The 18,413-nt window shown below is 41.8% G+C and overlaps 1 protein-coding gene across 4 annotated transcripts in view; it reads right to left on the bottom strand.

The window, feature by feature from the left end:
• macrod1 (mono-ADP ribosylhydrolase 1) overlaps positions 1-16,732 on the bottom strand; it is a 102,310-nt gene extending 85,578 nt beyond the window's left edge. For all 4 annotated transcript variants that reach the window (XM_046406456.1, XM_046406455.1, XM_046406458.1 and 1 more), the window contains exons 1-3: positions 16,140-16,732; positions 15,314-15,412; positions 14,348-14,455 (exon numbers count right to left, since the gene is read on the bottom strand). In XM_046406456.1, the coding sequence (XP_046262412.1) occupies positions 14,348-14,455; positions 15,314-15,412; positions 16,140-16,560 (628 nt within the window). In that variant the 5' untranslated portion in view covers positions 16,561-16,732. The remainder of the gene's footprint in view (positions 1-14,347; positions 14,456-15,313; positions 15,413-16,139) is intronic.
• Between the last annotated feature and the right edge of the window lie 1,681 nt (positions 16,733-18,413).

Here is an 18,413-nt window from a genome sequence, read left to right as displayed (position 1 = left end):
TCTCCTGCCTACATGAGCGAACCGAGAAGAGAAACAACTCTGGCGGAGCAGCGCTTCAGGGGGTGGGCTCCTGCTGGACAGGGTCTTCCAGAGCTCTAAGCCTTCACTCATTGTCGGCTTACTGCCCAACCCTCCAGGGCTTCTTTCTGGACCACACAGAGACCTCAGCACTTGCAGTTATGGCAACTTGTGATTTCTCTGGAGTACTGACTCTCAGCCTTTCTCCAGCAGAGGCAGACACATCGCAGCCAAAAAAATAAATGAATTCCAGGAGCACATTAAATTATTCATTACTAAGTCGAAAATGCCACAGAGTGAATTGTGATCATGCCTGATGTCCAGCACAAACAATGTGCTGCTGGTCCAAGCTTCTACATTTTAATGGTGAAAAAAAAAAGAAAATAAAAAAATGTCAACAAATATTTTTGCAAAATAAGTGAAACACAACCATCAATCAAATTGTCTTAACATGTTACTGCCCTCTCTCCCTAACTTACAAGACTTGTATAGCCGCTAACATTCAAAAGATGAGGCTGATAATATTCTGTAATCTTCCTTTTGTCAATAAATCCAGTAAAAAAAACTTTTCTCTGCTTGGCGGTACTGTGATTGATCCTTTGTATGCACATCAGAGTGTCCTTGACTTTTTCTTCGTTTTCCATTAAATAAAAATCTACACACAGTTTGCTTACAGTTTACTCGATAAACATCAGGAACCAAAACAGAAATAAATATTCTTCCTCTTTAATGAATGGACTGCGCTGAGCTGAAAGCAAATTGAGCAAAATCGTACATGCTCTTGCACCGAAAACAGATGTTTGTCAGGGGCTTAACAAAACCACATATTATGCTTTCATTAACTGCATTAACTGAAATAAAAAGCCAAACCTACCAGTTTGAAAGCACAATAAATATGCAACTAGGATTCTAAAAGTCAGGTAAATATGTGACAATAAAATGCAATGAACATCACAGCCTACAATCAGATGTTCATCCTATGTTGACCTTTTGATCCTCATATTACATGTTCACATACTGTACACTGTATACTGTACAAAGGATGCATTTATTAATGACTGTCTGTCAGTCTAGCTCTAACCAGAGCTGCCCATGCCACCCGTGGACAATGACAACAACAGGATAAGTGGATAAATAGCTCCTATACCTAGTCTTGTCATATCCAAAGCTTTGATAATGCAGCTGACAGCGTCCACATCAAGCACCAAGTCACTTCAACGCGTGATAGATCGCAATTACGAGATGGCAATTGTGAGCAGTGTATGCTGTGTGTACTCCCTGTACTCTCGGCGTGTCCATGTGTGATTTTGTGACAAAAACGTCGTCTGAGATGACGACATGCGAGCAGGCAATGAGGGCCTCTTGTATTTGCTGGTGGAGAGAAGCCAAGAGGACTCAGAGTTAGATTAAAGCCCATTTTGGAGGTTACAATAATACATCCTTTGTACTTTGTTCACTAAGCTATGATTACAGAGATGAGAGAAAATGGAGTCTTATTGTCAGGCTGCATTATACTTTATTATTCAAATAACACTGCCTACAATGAGGATAATCTTCCCCCAGTGTGCCTTTAATTTCCATATGAAATTTTTTTCTCATTTCGTCTTGTGTGTCTAAGTTCTACTCAAAATCATTTGCACAGCTGGTTTGGTAAGACGTTGAACATTGGATTCAAATGTCAAATGTATAAATGAAAAACATCAATCATCAAAGGTTCATAAACTCATTAAAAAATCTCATTCCTCAACTAATTGTAACCATACTTAGTGTGTGAGTGTATTTTCTCTCTCTCTCTCTCTCTTCAAGCATTCGACCTGTGCAGCCAAGGAGTTGAGAACTTAGGCTGCACAGCCAATGTCTTAATGCTAGTCTGATAACTTGTCTGGCACCAAAACCAGTATTTGGAAAAAAAGGGCAGGCAGTACACTATTATTGTCATAAGGACCTGGAAATGTAAACGATTATTGCTATACTAAGGAGAGCATTAAGTGAGACTGCACAGAAAATTGAACTCTGCCCTACACATGGAAACACATGCAAGTTTGACAGCTGGCTGCTTTACAAACTTCACATTACTGTCACACTGTCACAGCCCCAGAGGACTTGCTTTATACAATATCAATAGCCCGGTCACATTTAGTCTGCCGCTTTGCACGTCAAATATCCTTAGAACGCTTCAAATGAAGCGCATGTCAGATTGCCTAACAGCATCTGAAACCCACAGATTCTAAGATTCCTTCAGTAGTGTGAAAACGCACTTGATGGACTGACACCAGCTTACATCTCTCTATTACGTCTATTACGTCTCTTATGTCTCTATTCTACATCCAGACCCATCACATCCCAGTTAAAGTCTGAAAGCAATCAAGCCTTTTCCATTGCTGGTTCCAGACTGTGGAACAGGGACAGACTGGGAATGAAAATGGCCTTGAAATTTTTGACTAAGACTGGACCACCAAGCCCTCACCCCCAGTGGTATACTCACACAACCAACTCCAAACTTGTAAACAAAAGTACTGACCAATATAACAATGACTAGTAAAATGTATGTAATGTAGTAATGCTGTATGTAGCACATATTGGCCCAATCGAATAAATCTACACCTGTTCACTGAGGGTGAACTATGATTGGTCGGTTCATGAAAACTGTTACTAACGAGTGCATCGACTTTTTGGAAATTTGAACATGTTTTAATAAAAGGCAGCTGATGTAGCTTAATTGCTAGACAGCCAAACCCCAACCTTGTTAATCTTATCACTATTATCTTCAGGCTTATTGTTGTATCTTCAGCTGCAAAACAGCTGAACTGGTATCACTGCATTCAGTGTCCTGCTCTCTCTGCTACCAGGGCCACCCTCCGGTTCTTTTGATTTACTGACAACTGCACCAAATGAATAATTTGAAAACCTTTGGCTGGATCGGCCTCAAGGGACTTAAACCTCTTAACTCTCCACCTTTTACTTTTTTCTTCTTTGTGTTTGTCCCAAATGTAATATTTACACAAATGTGACCATCCAACAGAGAGGAGTGGGACCCATGTGAAGTTAGAATGGACCAAAAATAGTTGGCTGACCCAGAGTTCTTTTACAGAGATCAGCAAGGCAGTGGGACGCAATCAGGAAGAGGCTATGATGGCAAGACCTTCTAGCGTTGCCATTCAGTAGCCTGATAATCAGACTGAACTGCACTTCTTTCGTTCAGCCCTACATCAGATTCATGTTAGACAATGTTCAAAAAAAAAAAGTTGCAGAAAGCGTTAAACAGTTTCTGTTTTTCAGCTTATATCAACCTGTACCCCAGCATCAGCCCCATCCATACCCAACGGCATTTTTATGATGCTGTTTTTCATTTTGTTAATCGGTAGCTAGCAAGCTATGCAGGATGATGACAAGGTATTCATAATCCCGCCTACAGAGGTTTGACTGGTCAACAGGCATCATTTCAGAGGTCTGCAGCCAGGCTGATCATTCTTTTCAAATGTGGCTGGGCAGGACTTAACCCTCACCTCTCAGCCATACTTAGAAATAGGTAAACTTCCACAGTCATCCAGCTTTGAGGCTGACAATCTACACCTTAACCACAGGGGAAACAAAATAGCTAAACAAAATCCAGCAACTGCACCTTCAAGAGATCCTCTCAACGCTTTACCAGGAGTCACAGCGCTGCACAACAGACCAACACATTCGAATGCAGCACTTGCCTTGATGACAGAAGCTCTGATGGGCCAAGTGCTGATGATCAAGCTGACTCCTTTTCTCTTTAACTCCCTCATTCACTCCATCTCTTTCCATCTCCTACATCAGCCCAATCAGGCTAATGAGACTCGCACTTCCTTCATCCTTTCCTGCTAGCTAAAGTGGCAATTGATTGGAGGGGTGGGAAAGCTTTTAACAAGGGAGGGGTGGGAGAGAAATAATTATCACGAATGAGCTTTTCTGCTAACTCCTTCAGTTTGGCTTTTCTTCTTTCCGTTTATTTACTGACCCAGACAACATTAGGGATTAACTCTCTCCAAGGGGACGTTAACTTCTCAGTGTCAGGGTGTAAATCAATGACTCGCTCCTCTCAAGTCACAGCCCTGTGATGATGTCTAAATGGAAGCGGTAAAGAGAAAGAACTGGGAGGGGGGAGAGGACAAAACTCTGAAGACGAATCATAAAGCATCGCAGCTCTTCTTCCATCTTCCCACTCAAATTGAGACACAAACAGAAAATCAGAACATTCCGCGGAAACTAAGGGCACTGAACCTTGTAAGCTCAAAATTTTCAGTACATAGAGAGCATTCATGTCGCTGCCCAAATGACCAGTAAAGTGGTCTTTCTGACAGTTGTACCGTAATTAACTTGGACAGATCTGGACTGGAAAAAACTAGAGCAGCAGCACTGTCTAAAGTCACGCTGCAGCCAATTCACAAAGCCAGTGCAGCCTCCAAACTTTGCCCATGGCAAAGACACAGATGCAAGAGGACAGACTGGACATAACAACACGACTTCAGAGACATCAGCGTCTAGAATTAAGCTATGACAAGAGGAAGGTCAGCAGTGTCTTAACAAATCTCAAAAAAGTAGAGGCCAGAAAAAAAACTAGTTGAACATAAAATAAAGCGTCAGTCACAAACAAACACTTTTAAAATGAATTTGAAGCACATAAAGAACAGCCTGATTCATCAGAATGCTGGCACTCAGATCATCTAAACCCTTAAAGATATGAAATATGCCTATTTACTTTACCATCAGAAATGAGCCACTTCAAGAAGTCATCTAAGAGTCATTTTGTATTCATTTGATGTCTTTTAAATCATACAGAAGACGAAGTGAAAATGCCCAAAACAAATACAGAGAGAAATTATTACAGCTTCAATCTCTGCAGAAGCAATATTACTGGACAGGGACCATGGTAATTAAAGGCTACTCTACTGGGATTTGAAATTCATTTTTTACATTCATTATTTTTTTTAAGAAACATTAGTATACACATCCATAAAGTCCACAGAGGGAAAATAATATATTTAAGCATAATTATGGTGAGATGGTAGCTGTAGCTGACAGTAGATGTCACAGACGTCACTGCTGTCTGTGGATGGCACACAGTGGTTTTGCACTATAGCTTCAATCCACTTCTAAGTACTCACAAGCTCTGGCTACCGTCTAAAGAGCTTGCATTTGTCAATCATGCAAGTTAGTTTTCAAGCAAAAATGTACAGGTTCCAATGAAACGTGAAGGTTCCCATTTTCCTTTTTTTGCCTGATATGACTGTAAACTGAATATCTCTGTGATTTGAACTGTTGTTCAACTATAGAAGGCAAATTTGCCATCAGTCCAGAGCATCTACCAGTTGCCTGTCCAGCCACTACTATTCAAGTTCAATTTTCTCACTTTTCAGCAGTGGATGTCAGCTCTTCCCATCATTTGTCTGATCTTTACCAGCCCCACATGCCTCTCATCAGCTCACTCTGTAGCTCACTGATGGAGTTTATTGGGGCTTTGCCTTAGCATCCAACCAAATTAAAATCCATGCAGATCAAACTTACTCGGATTTACCACTCCCTTGCTTTTATTGAATTTTGCATCCTCTTTCCAGCAAAAAAGAAAAACAGGTTAAGGTCTGCCACACTCTGCTTAATGTTTTCGTCCTGCTTCGGTAGCTGGTACCACGGAGAGGTGGTCAAGGCTGAGATAAGTTTTGACAGCATATCATATTTAGTCTGAAACTGAAGCAGCATCAGCAGTGCCGATTTGCCCCAGTAAGTGCTTGTGTGTACAGACAGTTGACGGGCATACTGTGAGAACATGTCCATTAGCACTGCTTCACAAAACACAAAGTCAGCGCAGTGGGAATACTGCTGCAGGAACAAGAGCTGAAGAAGTACAGTTACTAAGGCAGGGAGAAAGAGTGCAGTCATGAGGGATCTGCAACTTCTTCATAGCAGCAACACATGAACCCACGTTATTTTTCCAGCAAACAATGCAACTGTAACTAAAATCACTTTTTTTTACAGAAGTAGAACAGTCAAAAGGGGATTTTTAATTTCATTTTGCCTTTAATTTAAGCACTCACAAAGCATCAAAATACACACACATAAATACTCACAGGCTCAAAGTATAGTTGTTTTTTAGGGTTTCTTAGAGCACATGGACATAAACTCTTTGTCTGCGATAGCAAACTTGGTGTGACATTTTGCATCTTGTAATATGAGCCTGTCCTAAGAGGAGCTGACAAGAGCTCAAGGGTAGATGAGAGAGAGAGAGAGAGAGAGAGAGAGAGAGAGAGAGAGAGAGAGAGCGAGAGAGAGAGAGAGAGAGAGAACACACTGCGGGGCCTGTGGGACCAAAAACAGCATAACAAGTCTCTGATCTGGGCTTTCTTTCACCTCCTCTGACCCCGGTTACTACCTGGGAGGCTGGGTGGATCACAGCAACATGCCTCTGCTGATAAAACCTCGGATAAATGACAATGAAAAAGGGGCAGTCGTCTATGGTTGAAATGGAACCTTGAAAACAAGACAACAAACAGGGAAAATACTACAGCCGGCCACAGCTTCATTATCCTCGAATAACTGCTACACGTTGTACATAGATAAAACAAACAGACTATCAACAGCTTATGCACTGGACAGTGGAATAGATAGTGTGGCGTTCAAAGTAGGTCTGTGACAAAAACCGCTTAATCCTTGGCCTGATGCTGGAAAATCCCTTATGAAGTGGATGAACATGCAAAGATTGCCACTAAATGTCCCCTATTACTCCAGCCACATGAGGAAAATACAGCTCAGGTGAAGTCTAAGAAATAATATTAGCCACTCCGAAGCAATTTACAACAACAAGCCAAGCCCGACAATCTTATATACACACTCTAGCAGGGTGTCGAAAGCAGTGATGTCTGCCAGGCTGATTTTGGCGCTAAGCCCCACTGACAAAGCCAGCTAAGAATCGCTGAAGCCTTGCAGAAGGAGTGTGACACTGTGCCACTGTAGAGTAATGCTCTTGTAAGGGGCTCTACCTGCAGAGCCAAGGGTTCGCCTGTTTTATCCTCTTAAAATCACAAAACAGGATCCCTCAGCACATCCCTCTTGCCTTCCTCTCACAGCTGTTGTAGTCGATGCACTGCTGCCTGTATGTCTGAGTCCACTCTTCCATGCCCTCCCACTGGCCCCCGTCTCTTCATCCTCTATAACAGTCAAGTCCCAAACCCGGCCCCACTATAGCTAGCGGTCATCATCAACCACGGCCTTCTCTGGAATCAATAAAAGATGCTCCACCACTGGGATGAACTTATATTGCAACTGATGGAAGCATTCAAGCTGAAGGCACACTAATATTTAATTATTGATGTTTACCCCATGCATCCATTTTCATATGGTGCATTGTAATAATGAAACATTAAATTGATATTGGGAGGCTTTTGCTGTACCAAAGTGATCAAAACAAGATTACATGTATATCTTTTAAGAAATATTTTATGTCATGTTTATGTCCTTCAATCTTTTTTTAGCTCACCCACACCTGAGGGTAATGACAGGCTCTTTAGATGCTCCACTATGTTCAGCAGCTGGTCCCTGACTGTGTCTGTCTGCTGTTTGATGCCGTGCAGGATGTGTACAGTGGGTTTCACAGCTGCAAACGACGAGTACGAGAGTGACGAGATCGAAGCAGATCAGTAAAATTGGGCTGGACAGCTAAATATTTAGCAGGGGGGAATAAAAACCCTATAAAGGTCTGTAAAGCCAAGGGAAGCTTCAGATTCTGGGGAAGATTCTCTATAGATTCAACACTGTCACACTGTTCTCACAGCTGTTTCACACAGGCCCACTGTTATCACAAAAATATAGATTATAGCCGATTTAACCTTCAGGACAAAAAGAGCAGATGTACTACTTCATAAAGCAAATGTCATATTTTTAATGAGTGTGGCTATTGTTTTGGCTGTCTGCTGAGATTTATCACGGGGGCAGATTTGTCAGTGTTTATGTGGCTTATCATCTCTGCCGAACGGGAAAAACCTTTCATATTGTGCCAAATAATAATTTTTTTAGTCAATTTATCAATCAAGCCAGAAATGGTAGAAAAGTAGTCAGCATACATTTTGATAATCCGCTACTACTTGTTGTCATTTTTAATAAAAACAAAAATTATTTGCTCTCCAACGTGAGGATTCGCTGTTTATTTTCTGTATCATTGCAAACTGAATATCGTTGTCACCTTAGACTCTGTGAAACTGACCTCGGCATTTTTTCATTAATCTTTTTTTTTTTTTTTAACCAAAAAATATTCAGCAGATAAGTAACAAATATGAACGTCAGGCCGAATGTTTTTATGTGGAAAATGCATGCACAAAATTGGAGTCGTCTTCAGTTCAAGGGCAAGATGTTTAACGAATTCACTCCGGCAGTTGGGTGACTAAAACAACTAGAGCAAGGCAGCGAGCTACCATCACAGCTCCAGCACTAGCAGTGACCAACAAGGCAGTCATCAAACTTTCATCTGTCAGGCAGTCAAGAAATATTGTGCCATAGAGAGTTATGAGCTAGTGAGTCCAAAAAGGCAGTTCAACACATGTCAACAGTCCAACAGCCCAAAAACTATCTGCTTGACAGGAAAGGGAATGAGAATGCGACTGAAAAACAGATGAAAGAAATGCTGTTATTCAGTCATGATGATATTTTTTTACTTAAGCAACATGTGAGTCTTACTGTTTATCATGGACTACTGCATTTCATGCCAACTTAAATGTGACATACATTTGCATTTCTACCACAGTGTTTTATCAGAGGTGGTTGGCCTGAAATAAAGAGCACCACATTAACACCAGAAGAAGTTTTTTACATTTTTTTAAATAAAATATAATATTATACCCGTTAGGCTTCAGGAAGAACACAGCAAACACAACATATAGTACAAAGATGTCTGCTTTATTTAGCTCTGTAGGTGACTGAGCCATTGATTCACCGACTGCCCATCACACGTGTACTTCACGATGATTAATCAGACCTTATCCAGGCTGAAGATAGTTTGATTATCACCAGTCGGACACACATGACCATCTGGACTTTGTATCTGTGGAGATTCTCAGTCATCCAGTTCATATTCACTCAAAGAGTTAAAGCAAGGCGTCTGGACTTGTGAAGATTGACTTGAAGACGTTTCACTGCTTATCCAAGCAGCTTCATCAGTTCTGATCAGTTCAGTTCCCAGAGCTGATGAAGCTGCTTGGATGAGCAGTGAAACGTCTTCAAGTCAATCTTCACAAGTCCAGACGCCTTGCTTTAACTCTTTGAATCTGGACTTTGTATTGCCACTGTTCAGCTGCTGTAATCAGCATGATAAATACAGTTACATTGGCTGTCCATTCTCTTATTAAAACTATTTCTTCAGACAGTGTTCTCCCAGAATCAGGTGTCTTCAGAGGAGCTCATTTTATGTTCACAGATTTTCAGGCCAGTGCGTATAAATGACCGCGATGGAGGTTGGTTTCTCCTGTAATACATCATACTGAAATGTCTTCTACTACTTGATGCCGTCATTTGACTTTGAGGTGAGTCTGCCTCTAACTTTTACATCAACTGCACATTCAGACTTTGATTATCAGTCCTGATGAGTTGTGGTGCTTCACGCTCTGAGCTGAATCTCAACTTAATGTTGCAAATATGACAAGCTTTTCAAGTCTGCCATTAGTCACAACCGGACTGTTTGTGCTTGCAATTTCCAGACTTCTCTGCAAAGACGCTTGTCCTTTTGAACGACCACATTACTTCTTGAAAACCTAAGTCACAATGACGCCATGTTGACGTAACAAGACCATCTCCTATCCAGCCCTTCATCAATCCATTCAGGCTTTCTTTCAAGGTTTCTTATCTGTGAGGAAGTTACAGTGTAGTCTACAGACACTCACTCTCTGTCTCATCCTGTCTGTCACCTGAGGGCCAGGAAAACTATCGGCTCTAATCTTGTATCTCTGAGCTGTTGCCACAATGAGTGGGTTTCCAGCGCCAAACAAGAGCTTTATCTCTGACCTGCAGAGGAAAACCTGGGAGACCCTATCTCATGCAAACACATGATAGGACACCTGCGTACAAAGCGCGTGCAGAGGCACAGCGCTCATGCACCACCCTGCCAGACGTCATGCCGCACACACACTCGCAGAGCCAGGTTTATGTGTGCTGCTCTTATTTCTGGTGCAAGCAGGTGCAGCTGTGTGCAGGTGTACTCATGCACAAATACATATATGTAGTCCTGCCAATACATCCAAGCACACGTGCAAAAGTGAGACGCACACACTCACACAGAGTCTCAGCAAGCAGCAACTGTGACGATGACAAGTGGTTCAGCTCTAAAGACTGAGATAGAGACCAGAATATTCTTTATCACTTGACGGCGCACAGCTTAATTTTAGGGACAGTTTTTTATAGTCTAGCCTGAAAGATTTATCAGCCGACCGCTGCATTTTCTCTCACGTGGGGAGTTGGCTCCACGGGAAAAAAGGGACATGACACAAAAACGCTGAAAGAACTTTTACGTCCACTTTTTAAATCTATTTCAGTAGGATTTCAATACTATGCGAAGAAAAAGGTAGACCAAAATAAATGTCATTTAATGTCAAACAAGATAAACACTGTGGCGGCTGAAAGTAAGTGCTGGAATGGAAATCACAATTTTTGTGAGAGAAAATGCAGCTCGGCAGAGCTAAGCGAATTTGCATTTAATCAATTTGAAAAAAGGCTTTAATGCAAAGTTAGTTGCTGAGCGGTTGTATCCACGCACACGCACACATACACATGCTCCGAGAACTCATCACTCCAACGACATTTCATTGTGCAATCCATCTTAATCAGCTACCCCATCAGAGACAATATATCCTCCCCTCCATCTCGCTCTCCTTCTCCGGACGGAGTGATTGAGGGGTGTAAAGAGGAGGATGTTGCTGCCTGCGTCTGCCCCACCCACCCCCCCACAACCCCTCCTCCTCACCAGGACGACTCTTAAGTGCTTGTGGGTTTTTATGTTTGTAGTGTTTTATAGGAGTGGGCAGGAGCCAGGGGCTGTTAAAGTGTGGAAGGAAGGAGGGAGGGAGGGGGACACAAGGGGAGGGGGAGGAGGAGGAGGAGGAGGAGAAGGAGAAGGAGGTGGAGAAGGAGGAGGAGTGGAGAATTACTGTAAATCCAATCTTTATTGAGAGCAACACAAACGACAAACAGTGCCAGCCCAGCCTTCCTGCAACGCTCTGCTTACCTGATCAATCAGTTCTGACTGAAGGAAGGATCAGGGTGGAGCAGCATCACTTCCACCTGCTAATTGCGACATCCACAAATACAGGTTTGTATCTATCGCCTCATGGACACGTCTGCATGTTTTTGTGTGTTTGCATTCAACCAGCCAGGCCTGAAAGGCCCCCTCCCCACCTGACACTACAATGTATAATTGGCCACAATTGGCCTCATTTGAATGTTTGCTGAGTTCAGGGCTAAATGATTCTTCAAGGCCTTTCAGAGCAGCCAGTAAAGAAAAAAACAAAACAAAACACCAAACACTCCCCTCCACAAGTCAAAAACCAGAGGCAGTGGTTTGGCTGCTTTCTAATGATGATCCTTTACTGTTATATCTGCAACAGGAAAATAATTTCGAAGAGCAATTTTGAAATGAGTGCAACTAACTGTTTTGTAATTGTTTTCTTGTCCCTCAACGCTCATTGCTCTTTTATTTTAATGTCATATCTCTTTAAGCGTGGTTGACATCACTCTGAGCCCCTTAGTCAATCAGTTAGTCATCGAATGAAAAGGTCAGCCGCCTGCTCGACAAAACAACCACACAGACTGTCAGATGGCTGGCCAATCAGTCAGTCCGAAAAGGACGATCCCACTCTGCTGCCCTAAACCACTTTGTGGGTACCCTGTACCTGCTTGTTGCCATGGCAATGCAGTCCAAGACTTAAATACTAGCCCGTGTCCCTTCCCTGTCTGTGTTTTATCCTCTTCACTCCTCCAGACCCTCCCCTTGCTTTTTTGTCATCCAGCATGTGGACCCTCTCTCATGCACCAGTCTTTCAGTCATGTTTCCTCTGGCATTGTTGTGTTTTTCAGTCTCCTCACCTTGCCTCGTCCTCTCTGCTAAATGACACTTTACTAGCTGTTTCCTCTTGTTAATTCCACGCTACTTTGCACCATGCGACTGTGTAAAAGCTCTTGTAAAACACGCACCGCATCGCAAAGTCGCCTCTACAGGAAAACAGAGACAAATTACAATTATTTGCCATGACACTCACACATAATTACTTAAACATTTGGAGGCAGATGCATGCACGAATGCTTACAGGCACACACACAAGCGCTAATGCCATAAATGAGAGTCAACGATCAACATATTCACTGGATGCTGGCGCAGTTTACACCTGCTGACAGTCAGCTGCCAATGAATATCTATCATTTTCTGCTAAAGTCTCATCATCAAGCATCATTTAGGCATGCTGGCCTGCTTCACTCTCCCCTGATGCACCATCTGTGCCAAGACACCAATTAAATTTTCCCCATATACCCAAACGGCCTTGTGGGAAAAAGGTCTTCACGAAATGAACTGGCTTTGAGCTCCATCTAATGGTCGCTAGGAAGACTCTAATCCTACTTAGAAATACCGGAAATTAACAGCTAGTGGGAAGAAGGAGGAAGGGTGGACAAATAGCACACCTGTCTTAAAATGTTTTGAAAACAATACCATTAATATAGTATATATAGTAGCTCAGTTATGATAACTAAGATATAGTTTGAAGAACTGGTCAGTATTACACTGGCTTGTCTATGAGGAACTCAAATAATTACATTTCAGTATTAGCAAATATGTTTTCCTGATCTGTGTTGATATTTTCATTATGACTGCCCTTGGTACAAATAAATTTTCTTGTTGTCTCCAAAGCATTTCAAACATTTTGTCAACATGACAAAAACAATGTTCTGCTGAAAAAAAATCTTTTATTCCTCAGTAATTTCACTATGTTTTCACTCTCAGTCGTGAGAATTTGACATTATAAAACAGAACTGCAAGAAATCACGGCAATGCAACTCAACAGCCAAATATATGACAAAGAAGAAAAACTAATCACTCAGTATGTCAACTGACAGAAAATTATTACCAATCAATGCCAATTGATTGTTATGAATTGCTAGCACAAAGCAAAAACTGTAATCCTACAGTCCGAGCTTTTCCAATCCAAATATCTTCCTGTATTTCATATTACTTTAAATTGAATATCTGTGGGGTCTTGAATAAAATAAGACATCTGATGATGTAACTTCAAGGTTTCAGAAGTCGCAATAAACACTTTCACTGGTTTTTGACATATTTGGTTAGTCAAAAAAAATCACTAAGTTAGCTGATAATGAAAATAATCATTAGTTGCAGAAACAGCCACCAGTTGATACAAAAATGTTTATTTTGGTTGTGATAATGACTGTAGTGTCCCAACAACAAATGGCTAATGGGGGGGAATGAACAAGCACGACAAAAACAAACACTGCATCCGGTGTAGAGGGACGTCCACTCTTTATTTATACATGCATGTGTGCAAACAGTTCACTGTATGCCTGATGTGGTACTCAAATAAAATGATGATTAGCTGTGTTGAGATGTTTGATGAATAAATGATCTAATGAGCTGGTATTGGCCCTGAAAGGGCACATAACTTCAGCTCTGGTTATTTTACATACGCCCACTGCAAAGCAGTCTGTCCATAATCTGTCCAGCACTGAGACTTCACATAAATGGCAGCTCCGCTTTCGGACTGCTCTGCCTCCTTTTGGGGTTTCCATGGAGACAGTGAAAACACCCTGCTGATTCTAAGCCCTGATATTGTTTTTATATTTCTGAGTACTAGATGTACACGTCTTTACAGGAAACTTCACAGGACATGTGTAACCATATAAAAGTAGCTGTCCCTCCCACACAAGGAGAGAACATCATAGCCATAATCACAGCACAAACCTCCCTCACAGGTGTTTGATGCTATATTTACGTGCAGTATATGCAAGTCAATAAACAAAGAGACTGAGCTCTGCACTCAGTTTAGCACACAGTTTGTTATTCCATAATCCTTTTTCATATTTCTCACTGGCTGGTCTTCATTTTGCTCTTGTGCATGTGTTTCTTTTAACACGCAGATTACTTTCATTGCAAACAGAGGTAATAAAATATATGTTTTATCTCGTTTGTTGTTTTTTGTTTCATTTTTATTTTATTTTATCACGGGCTAACACAGACAATCGGTGAGCACGATGGGCGGCTAACTTCCACAGTGATCAACGCCAAACAAAAACACTTCGGTCGCTTACACACACACTCACGTACCTGCATTAACAATAGCGTCTACCTCCAGCTTGGTGATGTCTCCACTGTAGAGGGAAATCTTCTGGTCCAGTTTTTCATTCCTCGGGTAGAGAGTTTGCTCAGAACCACCTGGTAATGAGACACATCCATCAGTACATTCAGACTCAGGATCAGCTTTATTTACTTGGAAAGCCTGTACAAGGAATCTGTCTTACTCCTAAACAACAAAATCATAACAGTGGAAAAACTTTGCACTGGGTATACCCTGTTCTACTCTGTTAAAGATTCAGATACAAAACTGATATACAGTATAAACCTACTTAACTGGCTTTCTTTGTTCACTGTTTTGAGGGGGGTTTACCCACACAGTAAGCTTCAACGAATCTTCCAAGAAAACAATGTTCAAAAGCAATATTTGTTTTCTTGACTGCAGTAAGTATAAGATTATTTCTGTCCAGCATACCATGCTTATTTATGTGCACTAGATGGAAACAACTGATTTGTTCCATCACATTTGAGTAATACAGCCTTTAAACTGGGGTTGGCAGACAAACTACCTGGGATACAATTTACCTACTCTATATATTTGAGGCTTTTTGGTGTAAACAGACAAAAATATAACCATTTACTTCAAATTCCATATAGGTTATAATGACACAAACAAAACAAACAGTTGGAAGCACTAATTTGACAACATGTGATTAACTTCTGATGTTACATCTGATTTCATTATGCTCGTCTTTTGCTTTCTGCATGCGTATCTGTGTGCATCAGAGGTGTAATATTGTGTATGGACATGTTGCACACAAGGTGTTTTCTACTATCCTTATGTTGCTCATAATACAGAATTGTCTCACGTGAAATGCTTAGTGTAAAAATCATTTGATGTGATGTGGCCAAATATTTGATAACACTGGCTAAAGTAACCATGTCTGTGCACCCCTCCCAGAAACCCTACCACCCACCCAAAGATCGTGGCTGTCTGACCTGCAGTGGGAGTCCACACTGGGATGTCGTCCAGTGGCACAAAAGTAGAAGGCCTGTAGTACTGACGTCTGTCCTTCACAGACAAAGACAGCAAGAAGTCTGCAAGACGCAATGAGAAAAGAACAAACAGTAAATGACATGATGACAGCTAGACATATTTGACATATTTTGTAAATATATTTTTTGGGCTACAAAACAGAAAAACTTGGCACTTGTGGCATACCGGACTGAAGAAAAGCTTGATGCAGAACAGGACAAAACAGCTCATGCACACCCTTCAGATAAACAGGAATACCCTAAAGTGCCAAGTGTACTGTGAGATTATACTAACCAGACAGTGCTTAATGGTCTTTGTGTAGCTTTTGCTTTAAAGTTCCTGTTTGTTCGGGGACAGATTTACTGCATGACTAGTTTAAATGTAAAGCCCCAAATATCTGCTAGTCACAGCCTCTCAAACTCACTCATTTTCTTTTCTTAATTTTATATTATTACTCAAATGAATATCTATTGGTCTTGTAACTGAAATATCATTTTAACCATTACTTTAGGTTAGATAATTAATTAAAATCATTATAGTTGCCCAAATTTTGTTTTATATCTTGTACTTTATATTGTTTGTTTATAATGTACTAACTCTTCTCTGATATTACAAAATAACTTATTTTACTCTTTCAGAGTTGTGTTTGTATGGTCAGTCTGTGACTGACTGCAGGACAGGTGTTTTGGTCATGTGACAGCACACGTTTCCTATTCCGTTTGTTGCCAAAGCACACTGCAAAATTACTGTCTTAATATGAAATTCTCGGCTTTGTTTGAACAGTCTCACCCTTGGTCTTCTTCCAGTCCCCCTCAGCGGAGTTCAGGTTAACTTTGAGGGCCATGGCGGTAAGGGTCCCGGTGTGGAGAGTTTGGCTCAGCGCGACTGCGCTCACTCCGATGGTGAGACCGAGGGCGAACTTCCCCAGCCAGCTTCTCCTCCCACGGGGTGAGGAAGAACCGTTTCCCTGGCTGGACTTCCAAAGAGCTGCTGTCGTTGTTGCTGAAAACTTCTCACTTCGGTGGGCAGCGTTAATATGGCCGCGGAGAGAACTTGTTGCTGGCTTGTCTCCAAGCTGGGGGGTTCGAGGAGCTAAAATGTGTTTGAACTTGACACCGGCTCCCTGGAAGCTAGCACGGGCACGGGACAGAGGGCCGGTGTACAGAGGGACGCTGATATGTGAGGACAGAGCAGATATTTGTAGTGCCATGCCTGAATCACACCAGGTGGACTGACAGTTTGACTTGTTATGGCTACACAGAGATCAGCGTCAGGCAGAACTGTAGCTAAGTTTCGTTTTCAATTCTAACGTACACTCTTGACGTTCTCAGCGGCGCTGATACGTGTGTGCCATATTTGTTTTGAACGTTAACGTGTGTGGAATGTACCATTTCCAGAGGGGTGCCGTTCGGCTTCCGCTATACCGCAAACCTTAAGAGGTGTCAGTAGGTGTTAATGTGGTGTCCAGTGTCAGTGTTAAACGATTAATGTGGTTACCAGCGAAAAGGATGTGGTGCAATGTGAACCACGCAGCTCAAATTTTACTCTCACACCGGATGTAAACCCTGACTGACATGACATGGAAAAGCCAAAGTTTACGCCCCCTTCCGGGCTGTAGGAAATATTGGAATTAGGAGATGTGGGCACTCTGGACAACCCAAACTTATAGTAAATAGGCTACAGCAGGGCCGGTTCTAGGCCGGCATATATGAGGGGGAACTCAGAAATGTGAAGGGGCAGCATGCGTACACATCATGCTCCAGCACTTTTTCCCCCTGTGCTTATAGTAACAGTGTTTTCTTCATTGAATTGGGTTGTTAGCTATGTGTTCAACCCCAACCTGGAGAAGTGGACTGCACTTTGTCAGGCCTCTGTCCTCCAGACCTGTCCAACTTGGGTGTCCCACCTGAACACTGAGCTCCTGCTTTGCCATGATCGTGTGCGGTACCAGGCAGGATTAAATGATCTTAATGTTGTACCAAACGCACGCTTTGGGTAACTACCCAGTATTGGCTGAGATGGAGCATTGCCATTTAAGTCATTAGGTAGCTGAGCAGGCTGCTTTGGGGCAGCACTTGTTGGGGAAGGTACAGGAGAAGCAGTGCTTGCTGATGCTAAAGTAGTAGTTATGCTAGCTGCTGTCTCTGATGTACTAACAGCAGCATCATTGCTACTACTATCAATACAGGCAGGAGCAGCACTGCACTGAAAAACAGATACATTACACAGCATTAACTTTCTCTTTGTGAGCTGCTGAAAGTGGGGAGGAAAATACGTAAGCTGGCTTTGTAAAAACCGCTGTGAATATTTGAAACAAAACAGTGCAGAAATACAGCCTGGTGTGCCTGAGAAAACGCTTCTGCTTCTGCTGCATTCAATTACACTCGGAACTTGGAAAGATCTGGGTCGGAAATTCCGATTTCCGAGGTAAATGGAAAGTTCAAATAGCAATAAAGACAGTTAAAATAACGATCCTCTGTGGTAAGCAATATATTTGGGGAGAAATAAATACATCTACAGAAATACTTGCTACACTGTAGCTTTTTGATTGCGCATATCCATAACACGTAATTTAAATAAAGATGCCACATGTCTTCGTTAAAACTATATTTTCCCAATCGACTCTGTAACCCCGAAGTACAGTGTGTCGCCACCTAGTGGACTGTATTTTTGATTGGATACTATCAGTACAATTTGAGCCTTAAGTCTGCTGCCATTTTAAGGAAATTATAGTTTAAGTTTAAGTTACTGGCTCTCATAGCTTAACCTATACCTATTTATTCTAGTCTTGGACACATCAACAAAATTACATCCATCCATCCATCCATGACACACACACCCAATTACTCACTGCTGATCTTGCACATAAAATATCCCTCATCAGTCGATTGCATGTGCACTTGCAGTTCTCAAGAAAAAGGAAGAGAAAAGACTAAAACAGAGGGAGGAGGGTGATAATATGTGTTGTCTGTCCATTTAATATCTCACAGTCTCCCTAGTATGATGCATGCAGATACACACACACATTGCCACAGAGATTGTCAGTCAAAACTTGAACCCATT

This window comes from Scatophagus argus, chromosome 12 (genome assembly GCF_020382885.2).
Source record: "Scatophagus argus isolate fScaArg1 chromosome 12, fScaArg1.pri, whole genome shotgun sequence".
NCBI classification, from domain to species: Eukaryota; Metazoa; Chordata; class Actinopteri; family Scatophagidae; genus Scatophagus; species Scatophagus argus.
This window is presented reverse-complemented; position numbering and strand designations above follow the sequence as displayed.